At 37.9% G+C, this 14,051-nt stretch overlaps 1 protein-coding gene across 1 annotated transcript in view; it reads right to left on the bottom strand.

The window, feature by feature from the left end:
- The window catches only part of LOC150087929 (uncharacterized), a 347,547-nt gene that overhangs the window by 47,299 nt on the left and 286,197 nt on the right, over positions 1-14,051 (bottom strand). Inside the window, exon 26 of the mRNA XM_090369967.1 lies at positions 9,065-9,236. Within this exon, the coding sequence (XP_090226093.1) occupies positions 9,065-9,236 (172 nt within the window). The remainder of the gene's footprint in view (positions 1-9,064; positions 9,237-14,051) is intronic.

The following is a 14,051-nucleotide window of genomic DNA, read 5'->3' as shown; positions in this document are numbered from 1 at the left end:
ACAGAAAGCAATATTTGTGATGTGCTTATGCCAAGAGAAATTAGAAGTCACAATATTTCCTAATAAAAACGTGTCATCTTGTCTAGAAATCTGAGTCACCAAAAATGAGAATAGAAACAACAGACTTATTTTTTTTCCAGGAAAAAAAAAAAAAAAGACAGGATTGGGTTTAAAAAGAATTGAAGCTAACTAATTTTTCTTTGCCCCATTTAAGAATTCACTGGAGATTGGCATCCATAGAACTGGTGTTGGATAGTCAAAAAGTCAAGGCTGTTTGTGAAAGACCAGAATCGACATGTATGTACAAAATGCTAGAAGTATAGTAAATAAATTTGATCAATTTGAAGTGATGGTCAAGACATTAAAGGCAGATATTGTTAGGATATCACAGACATGGTGTCACACAGATATAAGGAATGCTGAATTATAATTTGGGGAGTACAATGTGTATAGAAAGGATAGGAAGGGATGAGGGGCTATGCTGTTAGTTAAGAAACACATTAAATCTTAGGAAGTGCATCCAGTTGGACAGTGGAATGTCGAGTCAGTTTGGTGTGACATAAGCACTGGGAAAGCAAAAATGAGGGTAGGGGTTTGTTATAGGACCTAATGACTCTGATGGGTACAATGAACAATTATACAGAGAAATAGAATGGGCCAGTAAATCAGAGTGTCTTATAATGGGGGATTTTAACTTCCCAGATACTGACTGGAACTTGTGGGTTAGACGCCTCCGTAGGGCAGGAGCAGCAGTGGGCAGCACACGCTTCTTGATTAGACCGGGGTTCGAGCCCGTGCCCACCAAATATGGAGGATGTGGAAAACGTCAGGGAATGACCACCGCATATTCCCGGAGCAATATGGCCTTAGTTGCTAATGCTCCTAAAAAAAAAAAACAAATAACAATAACTTGTGGGTGGGTCACTCACACTAGCAAGGCTTTTATGGATTTATTGGAAGATTGTTTTCTACATCAGTTTGTTAGAGAGGCAACCAGAGGGAGTAACACTCTTGATCTGATTATCAGCAGTGATTATTTATGTATTAAGAATTTACAGATAAAGGAACCACTAGGTGGTAGTGATCACAGTGTACTGTTGTGAGATTTACTTAAAAATGTAACTACCATCAGGGGTAAAGGGAAGGATTTTTGCTTTTGTAAAGGTGACTACAGTGATCTCAGAGATTTTTAAAGTGCTATACAGTGGGACCAATGGTGATGTTACCAAAAGCAAATTCTAAATGGGAAGCATTCAAGGAAGTAATCTTGGAAGCTACTAGGCTTTTTGTTCCAACTAAGAAATACTGTTCTAAGTTTAGGCCCAAAGGGATGTCAGATGAACTAATGAGACTTGTGGCAGAGAAGAAAAATGCATGAGATGCATATAAATTATCAGGTGACACAGAAGTCTATGGTATATATAAGCTAGTCTGTAATCATGTCACAAAGGAGGTTAAGGGAGAGAAGGCAGATTATGAGATATAGATATAACTGCCAAACTAAATCAGTATTTTGCATCTACATTCATACATGAGGAGTCATTCAAGGAGAAGAGGGCCAAATGTTTATCAAACTCTAACAGGGAGTTAAATGATTTTGTAATAACTGAAAGCAAAGTAGAGAAAATAATTGTTCAAGTTAAACATAAGAAAGGCACCTGGGGTGGATGGGATCTATCCAGTTATATTAAAGGAGGCAGCAAAGGAACTAAGCAAACCTTTGGCCATAATTATGAGAGCATCCTTGGATTCAGGGGAAGTCCCCACAGACTGGAGATGTGCAAAAGTATCCCAAATTCACAAAGGGGATTGAAGTATGACATGAATAATTACAGACAAGTTAGTTTAACTTCTGTTCTGGGTAAAACAATGGAGTCACTGGTTAAAGCATTGCAGGATCATCTAAACAAGACTGCAGCAATAATTCAGACACAGCATGGATTTGTTAAGGGAAAGTCTTGTCTGACAAATTTGATTGGATATTATCATGTGGTTACAAAGGAACTGGATGCAAAAAATAATTTTGATATCATATACTTGGATTTCAGGAAAGCTTGTGACACTGTTGCGCTTGGAAGACTACTGTACAAATTGGAGCAGAATGGTATTAAGGGTAAGTTGCTACAATGGATAAAAGGATGGTTGAGTGGGAGAAGACAGAGGGTGGTATCAATGGGTGCTGCTCTTTGTGGACTAATGTTATTAGTGGAGTCCCACAGGATTCGGTGTCGGGTCCACTATTGTTTTGTATATTTATCAATGATATTGATGAAGGTATATCAGGCTTAGTGTCAAAGTTTGCAGATGAGACAAAGGTTGGCAGGGTTGTTAATGACAGTAATGACACTATGCTGCTGCAACAGGATCTGTAAAATTTGGGCAGATGGGCTGAGAAGTGGCAACTAAAGTTTAACATTGAAAAATGCAAAGTACTGCATATGGGTAGAAGTAACCCCAGAGAAATGTATAAACTGGGTGGTGTTGCTGTTGTCGTTATGTTATTTGGTTTTTAGGAGCATTAGCAACTAAGGCCATATTGCTCCGGGGATATGCAGTAGTCATTCCCTGACCTTTCCGCATCCTCTGTATTTGGTGGCTCATGGGCTCGAACCCCGGTCTAATCAAGAAGCATGTGCTACGCACTGCTGCTCCTGCCCACCTGGCTATGGAGGCACTGGTGGTGTTGCACTCAGGGTAGTAGAGAATGAAAGAGACCTGGGGGTAATTGTGCAGTCAGATATGAAGTTTTCTGAGCAATGCAGACAGGCTGCCAGGGCAGGTCATGGGGTGTTGTCAATGATATACAGGAATTTTGCAAGCAGGAATAAGGAGGCGATTGTCCCTCTGTATAAGGTAATGGTCAGGCCACACCTTGAGTACTGTATACAGGTCTGGAAGCCTCATTTTAGGAAGGATGTAGATTTGCTTGAGCATGCACAGAGAAGGGCGACACGACTGGTGAGGGGAACAAAGGGGTGCTCTTACAAAGAAAGGCTTAAGTTCTGAAAATTGCAGAATCTGGAGACTGGGCACCTGCAAGGTGATCTGATTACGGTGTATAAGGCATTGAATGGATTGAGCAGGCTCAATGGTGATGGGATTCTTTCTCTTGCTCAGATTACAAACCTGAGGGGACATAAACTGAAATTGAGGAAAGACAGTTGTCGAATATATGTGTGGAAATTCTCCTTTAGCCAGCGGGTCGTTGATTGCTGGAACAAACTTCCATCTGTCATTGTGGAAGTTGAAAGCTTAAATAAATTTAAGGCAGAACTAGACAATCATTTGGAACGAATGGATGGGTGAAATGGGCAGGTGTTTTTTTCTTTGGCTGATGCTGTAGAAGCTTGCTTTCTTGCATCATATGCTTCTACTAATGCTAAAGAAAAGGTTTCTCAAAGTGGAAGGTGGAATGTAGTATGCTATCATCAGCAGAACTATGGATAGGATTTCAAGTCAGTAGAAGGAGGTCATTAATATATGAGGAAACAAATGGGAGAAAGAACTGAAATGAAATACCAACATTAGCAAAGAAATCAGAAGACTGAGCATCATCTCCAATTACTCGTGGCAAGCAGTCAGAGAAAAAACTGGATACCCAATTGCCAAAAACAGTTGATAGACCATGAGAGCCTATTTAGAAGACCTTTATATAAAACATGATCAAAAGTCTTACAAATTTCAAGAGCAGTTGGTTAAGTTTCACAAAATTTTTCCATTGAAAATCAATGTATCACAAGCCAATATATCACTAGTGAATCAACACCAACAGAATTTGTATTGGCAATCATTGATCAGACAAAAGACTGACATAATTTAAGAGTTGCCAGTAAATGAATTTCTCCATTAATTTTGAAAGAGTAGAGGTTTGTGCAATGGATCAATACCTGGACGGGAAGGATTTGTCATCCTTTTTAAGAACTGGCTGGATATGAAAAATTTCCAAGAAGAAAAAACACCAGGGAAATAAGAAGGCACGGTACAGTCACAAGCTCAGGAGCACAGGTTTTGAGAACAAGTGGAGAAATGCTATCAGGATCTGGAGCTTTCTTGTCATCAATTCAGAATTCTTCTGATATCCTTCTGTTGGATGACCATGGAAGGTGCTGAATGGAGTGTATTGGGTATGACAGGAGGTGGTTTACCAATATCATCAATACAAGAATTAGAAGAAAAATATGAGAAAATATGATGATAGTAAGGCAGTTTTGTCCTTAGCTGAGGATGCAATGAAAACAGTAGGTTGTAACAGAGATGGGAATATTGATGAACCGAAATTGCACTAATAGTTTTAGCAAGAGACCAGAATGCTAACCTACCATTTGCACAAGAAGCAAGTTTGCTACATTTAGCCTATTTAAAAATGAGTTTTGGCTGATTAATAACTATTTTGCAATTGTTATAAGCTATAAGCAAAAATGATGCTGGGGATTTGGAGATAAGCCACTTGAGATATACAACATTCTTATCTTGGATGGCCTTAATATGTTTACTGAATAACCATGGTTTAGACAAGGGATGAGATTTTAAAATAGCATGTGTAATAAAGGATTTCATTCCTATAAAAATAATTTCATTGATATAATCTGAGTGAACATTAGGATCAGAAGATTTAAAAAGTAACCTAACTGAGGAATAAATATCACACAATCATCCTATTTTGCATTCCTGATGCCAAACACAAGACTGAGAATGGCCACGAGAGAGAGAGAGAGAGAGAGAGAGAGAGAGAGAGAGAGAGAGAGGGGCTCCAAAGGAAAAGTGACCATCACCAAGTTGTGATCTGAAGTGTGCAGAGGACCACTAACGTTGACTTTGAAAGATGAGAAAGAAATCAAGAGTGTTAGGTATGTGGGGGGTAAATGAGCAAGCTGTTGTGGTCATTAAGCCAACACTTCCCATATCACCTATCCATCCCTTCAAACAGCTTGTCTAGTTCTACTTTGAATTTAATCAAACTATCCAACTCTATGACACAGGATTTGATTTGTTCCAACAATCAACCACTCACTGGGTGAAGGCAAATTTCCTTATATCTACACTGAAACCATCCTTCCTCAATTAGAATTTATGCTCCCTCATGTGTGTAGTCTGAACAAGTTTAAGGCTTTGAATGGATTGAGTTATTGAGTAAACTCAATCCATTCAAAGCCTTAAACACCTCAATCTCCTCGCAGGTGCCTAGTCTCCAGAACTGAAGCCTTTCCTGCTAAGAGTATCTTTTTGTTCCTCTCACTAATCTTTTTGCTTTTCTCTGCACCCATTCCAACAGATCCCCATCCTTCCTAAAATGAGGCCTCCAGACATGTATGCAGTATTTAATGTGGCTTGACCATTGCCTTATACAATGGGATAATCACCCCCTTTCACTGCTGGTAAAATTCCTGTATATCACTGGCAAAATCCCCATGAACTGCCCTGCACTGCTCATAAAACTTCATATCTGACAGCACAATTATCCCCATTTCTTTTTCATTCTCCACTGCCCTGGGGGTGGTACCACAAGATCACACGGGCGCCTCCGTAGCCAGGTGGGAAGGAGCAGCAGTGCGTAGCACATGCTTCTTGATTAGACCGGGGTTCGAGCCCGTCACCACCAAATACGGAGTATGCGGAAAGGTCAAGGAATGACCACCGCATATCCCGGAGCAATATGGCCTTAGTTGCTAATGCTCCTAAAAACCAAATAACAAACAAACAAGATCACACAGTTGGTACATTAATCTGGGATTACTGTTCACTATATGAAATACCTTGCATTTGTCAATATTACACTTCAATTGCCACTTCTCAGCCAATTTATTTAATTTGTCTAGACCTTGACAGAATGGAATGGAGATATTTTAAGCCAGAGAAGATCAAAATTAGGAAGTTCCAAATTAGGAAGTCTCTACCAAGGAATATCACAATGGACATATGCACAAGTACCACCTTTGAAGCAAAAGGAATCATAGAGCAAATAGTTAGGGCAACTAAGATAAGTAGTGGTTCAGACAACTGATATCAGTGGGTCTAGGCAGATTGTAGGTGGAAATGGACATCATTGAGCTTGAACTCAGATTATATATATTTGTGAAATTAATTAAGAAGATTTTGGAAAGTTTAGATCTTTTCATGGATAAGTCTCTATACTAGATGGCCTATCCATGATGCTTTTAGCAGATAAAGTAAAAGAGCATTGGGGGGAAATTGTTATGTGAATTGTTGAAATTTTTGTATGTGAATTTTGTGAATTCTTGGATATGAGGTACACACAGCAAGAATATACCTAACTCCCTGACATAATGTAGTCTCAATAATACCTCCCACAGTGCTCAGACTCACTCCAGTCACTAGCTGACAGAATGGAGGTAGCAAGATTAAACATCAGTTTTTCGATGCCTCCTAGAATTATCAATAGGTTCACCTAGTGACTGGTATGGGAACACTGTTTTAAAGCTGTATCCTTGAAATGTAAGAGATGATGGAGCGTGCCATGATACCCATCATAACCTCAAAAGACATCACTCATATTAGTAATGTATTCATAATTTCAAAAAAAAAAACAATAACTGCAAAACTACTCTCATGTAAAACTGCATATATTTAAGAACATAATTGTGAAGGTAGGTAGAGTAACAGCCACTAATTAATGCACAATCAATATCCTGCTGATTGGTCTGTCACAACCGGCATCACTCCAGAAGGGTTTTGTTCTTTGAACATAACCAGTATTAAGAGCACATCCAGTGATTAATGTGCTACAGATATTTTGCTGAGGAGCATGCTAGACCACTCTGTGCTGCAACCAGGTTAAGCATCTGAATGAATTTGGGATACTGATGTTAGACTTAACAGCAAATGAGATTGATTTATATAGACAAAAGTTGTTATGAATGATATAAAAGGTAAAAGTAAAAAGTAAAGTGCAGCCATTATCAACCCACTGCAGGATGGAAGCCTCCTCAACAATTCATGCTGAGGGAAATGGACCATAATCTGCCACGCTGGTCCAGTGCGGGTTGGCATATCAACTGTATTCAGCAGTCAGGGGCTTGAATCCCGGTCTACTCAAAGAGCGTGTGCTACTGCACTCCAGCTCCTGAGGTACCCCGATATAACAAAAGATTATATCTAAAATATAATCTTTATGTTGTCCTAGAAAATGCACATATAGCAGACTCTCAATTTACCAGGATAGGATTAACCGGGACACTTAAAGACTCCAAATTAAAAAAAAAAAAAAATCAACCAGAAATCATAACATTCAAGTAATAACTAGAATAGGTATAAACAGATGTTTTGCGGCATTATAAGTCGTCATTGGGAGATTAGTGTGCCTATTATCTTGCAATCCCCGCTGTCAATACCGTAAAAAATAAAGGGAAGCATCGTATTGGACACACAGGTAGTGCATGGTAAGTTTTTTTTATCTATCACCATACTTTTTACGTAGGTTGCTGAACATTTTTCGATACAGTAATTTATATACGACTTACGTTATTTATATATTTTTTATATGACTGAAGATGTTAGTGAAAGGGACACACATTTCCATAATAACATAAAAACCCACAGAATTGCAGCTATCGGCATTATCACAAATGCAATAGGATCGAGTTTACTACCCGTTTATAATAGATTGCGCTAACAGAAAAGTCCAATAACCCATAAAGTGCAAATTGTTTTTATTGTTTTATGGCAGTGACCTCCAGAAATGAGCTTTAGTAAAATGTGAGCTCGCGTGGGGTAATAATAGTGAGTTTATGCCTTAACCCTGTGATGTTGTTTTTAGAAAATTTAATTTTGACTGTTATCATGGTGCCAACTAAGAGAATAAGTGACAGCGGTACTAGTAAATCTATCAAGGAAAGGAAAGCGATCGAGTTGGATCAGAAAATTAAAATAATAAGGATGTATGAAAATGGCCAAACATTAACAAGTATCGTGCAGAATTCAGATTTGTCAGTGGCAACGGTGAACACAATAAAGGAGAAAGACAGAATACGAGAAGCAGTGAAGCGATCAGCACCAATGAAGTCAACTATAATAACCAGGGCTATGAAATACATATCAGTTTTTACAGTACAATAACATGCATTTTTGCTTCCTTTTCTTATGTGCCACTCTAGCTACTTCACCGCTGTCCCCAGATAAAGTATTTAATTGAACTAATTAAAAATATATAACTATTTTTCTTCATTCTTCTGAGGATATTACGTAGTTTTTGTAATTTTGGCATATCAGGGATATAGTAGTAATATTTTATTAGTCATTCTCAAGTTACATAAACTCTACTTATGTAAGAAGTCCTGGGACGTATCTCTTACATAGGTTGGAGACACTATTTTTGGATTAACCGGGAAATCGATTTTACCATCTATTCCGAAAAATCGAGAGTACTGTACTAAAATGTACTTGTGACACAAGAAAGGTTTCGAATCTTAAAACAGTTAGCTTTATTTATATAAAATAAATAAACAAGAAGCTTTAAGTAGAATTAAGAGAATCCACTTTCCACTTCTTTCAGCATGGCAATAAAATACGATCCTACTTCATTGTTTCAAACTGGCCAAAAATATCCTTCAGAATACTTTAATATCTTTTAATATATTATAACATTTCATTTGAATCACACAGTAAATGCACATTTGTGGTTATAATGAGTGATTGAAATGGCTGATTGAAATGGATACTCCAATCCCCAATTAGGATACCCTAGAACTCCTAACATGTATTGTTAATTTGGCTTGGATAGTACTGTGAATAGATGTATTCTAAATGGGCAGCACTTTATAATTTTAATGGCTATTATCTTGAAACAAGAGGTTAGACTGAAATATAAATATCCTCCCTCTATCAAGGTGTCCTCAATATCTCCTGGTTTTGGCTTAGAGAATAAACAAATGTTATTACGGATATGGACAGATTTATAAATTCACTTTCTAATCTTGGAAATATAGTTTAAAAAAAATATATATATATATAAGAATACAAGGGTGAGTGTGCATGCATGCACTACAATGCCTCTGCATTACAGTTTCCAGTATATATATTGTTAAAATATATTTAAGAAGGTTCTCACCTAAGAACTAGAAACTCAGCTAATTTATGTGCTAGATGGGTCTTTCCAGTTCCACTAGGTCCACAAAGAATAATACGTCTGTGCTCAGTAAGAAGAGAGATATACCTCTGTACTATAGATTTAGGGATCAAAGTGTCAAATGCTAAAGCATCAACTGAATTTTGTTTGGCACCTTGGAAAAAAAAAAAAAAAAAAAAACACAATTAAGAACGTTAAAATGTAAGAAAAAAATTAATGCTTCACCAAGTTTCAAAAGTAAGTCAAATAATTAATAAGTGAAACAATAATTTTCAGAATTCAAGGAAATTAACCTGGAGAAAAATACTTTTTTAAAAAAAATTTTTTTTTACAATTTTCTCTTTTCCGTTTCTAATGTTACTTGTAATAACATTAGAATTTTCACAAGACTTTGAATAATATTTAAAATGAAAAAATTTAATCTGATTTATTAATACCAACAAAAGTATACCAACAATTTATTTATTTTCAATGTATTATGATATTTAATTTAGCAAAAGCTATATTCCCTAGTTAATACATGAGAAATACTGGCGAAGGTAAAGAAAGCCTGCACGAGAACAACGAGAAATGTCGGATAACTTACGCGGAAAATTAGTTTGCCAATACAGCACTCTAGCGCTGCTCACTCGGTAAACAGGTGGTAGGTGTTATCGGTAGGAAGCAAAGTCGAGAACGATATACTGATTGACAGGTAAGCGTGGAAAACGACGGACTGATTGATGCGCGAACACAACATACGATAACATCGGTTTAGTATCACTGTAGCAGCACTAATGGTAACTTGTCCTAATCGCACATGCCCTAACATTTACTGTAATGGTGAAAAAAGGTCAGGTTACCTCGACTTGAATCCCATGGGAGCTTGAACCCCACCCGAATTGGATGGAGTAACCTAACCTTTTTTCTTTAGAATCAGTCATATTTAGAAATACATTCATAAAAAAATAAATTTTTTATGACTGTATTTTTATTTTCTTGTTCAATAATATGCCCTAACGGTGAAAAAAGGTCAGGTTACCTCCACTTGAATCCCATGGGAGCTTGAACCTCTCCTGAAATGGAGGGGGTAACATAATCTTTTTTCTTTAGAATCATGAGTGGACTAGCACATAAATTGTTTATTAATAAAATATTAATTTTTTATTACTGTACTTTTATTTTTAAAGACACTCATGCGGATACACACATATCATAATATCAATCAGCACCTACTGGTAAATACACATCATAATGCCAACCAATGACTACACAGTAGCTTGTTTTCTGTTGCACCCACCACCAATCAGCACGTCATTTGCCACACCTACCTGTCAATCAGTATATCGTTCTCGACTTTGCTCCAGTCCGATAACACATACTGTCTGTTTACCGAGTGAGCAGCACTAGACTACCGTATTGGCAAACTAATTTTCCACATAAGTTATCCGACGTTTCTCGTTGTTCTTGTACAGGCTTTCTTTACCCAAGCCAAAACACTTTTTGTGGACAACATATTTTAAACTGCAGTGCAGTGAATATTTCATTGGCCTTATCTTTCACAAAGGGCAACCTTCTAAACCAAGAGTGTTGCCTAGGCATTGCACCTATTTTCAAACAAATAGCATCACCAAAAAGTTAGTCTACCATTTATTTAAAAGCTGCGACATCCGTTATGATAGCCTGCTTCAAGACTTGCTGCTTCTTCATCAGTTGTCTCAATTAGTGAATCCAAGAAAACTTGAATTATGAATTACAATTAGCAAATTCAAGAACAAAAGCACATAAGATGGCAGAATAGTCTAAGTGCTTCTCCATATATTAATTAGGACACACAGCTTTTGTTATATTAAAGATAACAAAGTAAACTCTAAAAGGAAGAGAATAAATCTGATTGGTCCACTTGATATCGATGGTTCGACTGTTGATGATCCTGCTCAGAAAGCAAACAAACTGAATGAGTATTTTGCATCTACATTCACACATGAGGAATTATTAAGGTTTGAAAATGGCAGAAGGTTATCAAATTGTACCATGGTGCTTAATGATTTTGTAATAACTGAGAGAGCAAAATGGAGGAGAAATTGTTGAAGTTAAACATAAGAAAGGCACCTGGGGTGGATGGAATCTATCCAGTTATATTAAAGGAGGCAGCAAAGGAAGTAAGCAAACCTTTAGCCATAATCATGAGAGCATCCTTGGACTCAGGGCAGGTACCCACGGATTGGAGATGTGCAAATGTATCCCCAATTCACAAAGCAGGATCAATGGGTGACATGAGTAATTATATACCTGTTAGTTTAACTTCTGTTCCGGGTAAAATAATGGAATCACTGGTTAAAGATGCAATGCAGGATAATCTACACAAGACTGCAGCAATAATTCAGACACAGCATGGGTTTGTTAAGGGAAAGTCTTGTCTGACAAATTTAATTGGATATTATGATGTGGTTACAAAGGAACTGGATGCAAAAAATAATGTTGATATCATATACTTGCACTTCAGGAAAGCTTTTGACACTATTGCACATGGAAGACTACTGTACAAATAGGAGCAGAATGGTATTAAGGGTAAGTTGCTACAATGGATAAAAGGATGGTTGAGTGGGAGAAGACAGAGGGTGATAATCAATGGGTGCTGCTCTTTGTGGACTAATGTTATTAGTGGAGTCCCACAGGGTTCGGTGTTTGGTCCACTGTTGTTTTGTATATTTATCAATGATATTGATGAAGGTATATCAGGCTTAGCATCAAAGTTTGCAGATGAGACAAAGGTTGGCAGGGTTGTTAATGACAGTAATGGCAATGTGCTACTGCAACAGGATCTAGAAAATTTGGGCAGATGGGCTGAGACGTGGCAACTGAAGTTTAACATTGACAAATGCAAAGTACTGCATATGGATAGAAGTAACCCCAGACAAACATACCAACTGTGTGGTACTACACTTAAGGTGGTAGAAAATGAAAAAGACCTGGGAGTAATTATGCAGTCAGATATGAAGTTTTCTGAGCAATGCAGACAGGTTGCCAGGGCAGATCATGTGGTTTTGTCAATGATATATAGGAATTTTGCTAGCAGGGAAAAAGAGGTGATTAGTAGTAGTAGTGGCATGTGATGCAAGAAAGCAAATGTATGAGCTTATGCAGCATCAGCCAAAAAAAAAAAAAAATCACACCATTCCCTCCAAATGCCTGTCCAGTTCCTCCTTAAATTTATTCAACCTATCAACTTCCACAACGACAGATGGAAGTTTGTTCCAGCAATTAACCACCCGCTGGCTAAAGACAAATTTCCGCACATCTATTATACATCTGTCTTTTCTTAATTTGAATTTATGCCCCCTTAGGTTCGTAATCTGAACAAGTGGAAGGATCCCATCAGAATTCAGCGTGCTCAACCCATTCAAGGCCTTATATACCTCAATCAGATCACCGCGCAGGTGCCTAGTCTCCAGCCACTGCAATTTGCAGAACTTAAGCCTCTCTTAGTAAAAGGATCCCTTCATTCCCTTCACCAATCTTGTTGCCCTTCTCTGTACACGCTCAAGTAAATCTACATCCTTCTTAAAATGAGGCCTCCAGACCTGTACGCAGTACTCAAGGTGTGGCCTGACCATTGCCTTATACAGAGGGATAATCACCTCCTTTTCCCTGCTAGCAAAATTCCTATATATCACTGACAAAACCCCATGACCTGCCCTGGCAGCCTGTCTACATTGCTCAGAGAACTTCATATCTGCCTGCACAATTACTCCCAGGTCTTTTTCATTTTCTACCGCCTTAAGTGTAGTACCACACAGTTGGTATGTTTCTCTGGGGTTACTTCTACCCATATATGCAGTACTTTGCATTTGTCAAGGTTAAACTTCAGTTGGCACTTCTTAGCCCATCTACCCAAATTATCTAGATCCTGTTGCAGTAGCACACTGCCATTACTGTCATTAACAACCCTGCCAACCTTTGTATCATCTGCAAACTTCGACATTAAGCCTGATATACCTTCATCAATATCATTGATAAATATACAAAACAACAGTGGACCTAACACCAAACCCTGTGGGACTCCACTAATAACATTAGTCCAAGAAGAGCAGCACCCATTGATTACCACCCTCTGTCTTCTCCCACTTAACCATCCTTTTATCCATTGTAGCAACTTACCCTTAATACCATTCTGCTCCAATTTGTACAATAGTCTTCCATGCGCAACAGTGTCAAAAGCTTTCCTGAAATCCAAATATATGATATCAAAATTATTTTTTGCATCCAGTTCCTTTGTAACCACATCATAATATCCTATCAAATTTGTCAGACAAGACTTTCCCTTAACAAACCTATGCTGTGTCTGAATTATTGCTGCAGTCTTGTCTAGATGATCCTGCAATGCATCTTTAACCAGTGACTCCATTATTTTACCCGGAACAGAAGTTAAACTAACTGGTCTGTAATTACTCGTGTCACCCTTCGATCCCCCTTTGTGAATTGGGGATACATTTGCACATCTCCAGTCCGTGGGAACCTCCCCTGAGTCCAAGGATGCTCTCATAATTATGGCTAAGGGTTTGCTTAGTTGCTTTGCCGCCTCCTTTAATATAACTGGATAGATCCCATCCACCCCAGGTGCTTTTCTTACGTTTAACTTGAACAATTTCTCTTCCACTTTGCTCTCAGTTATTACAAGATCATTAAGCACCCTGCTACAATTTGATAACCTTCTGCCATTTTCAAACCTTAATAACTCCTCATGTGTGAATGTAGATGAAAAATACTCATTCAGTTTGTTTGCTATCTGAGCAGGATCATCAACAGTCGAACCATCGATGTCAAGTGGACCAATCAGATTCATCCCCTTCCTTTTAGAGTTTATATAAGTAAAGAAATCTTTGCTGTTTTTCTTAGCATCTTTTGCCAAGGATTTCTCGTAATCTGCCTTCGCCTGCCGAACCTCCTTTGTGACCTGATTACAGATTAACTTATATCTGCCATAGGC

The sequence above is a fragment of the Mastigoproctus giganteus genome, chromosome 3 (genome assembly GCF_048544385.1).
Source record: "Mastigoproctus giganteus isolate SK-2022 chromosome 3, ASM4854438v1, whole genome shotgun sequence".
Classification (NCBI taxonomy): domain Eukaryota; kingdom Metazoa; phylum Arthropoda; class Arachnida; order Uropygi; family Thelyphonidae; genus Mastigoproctus; species Mastigoproctus giganteus.
Note: the sequence above shows the minus strand (reverse complement) of the source record. Positions and strands in the feature narration are given on the sequence as shown.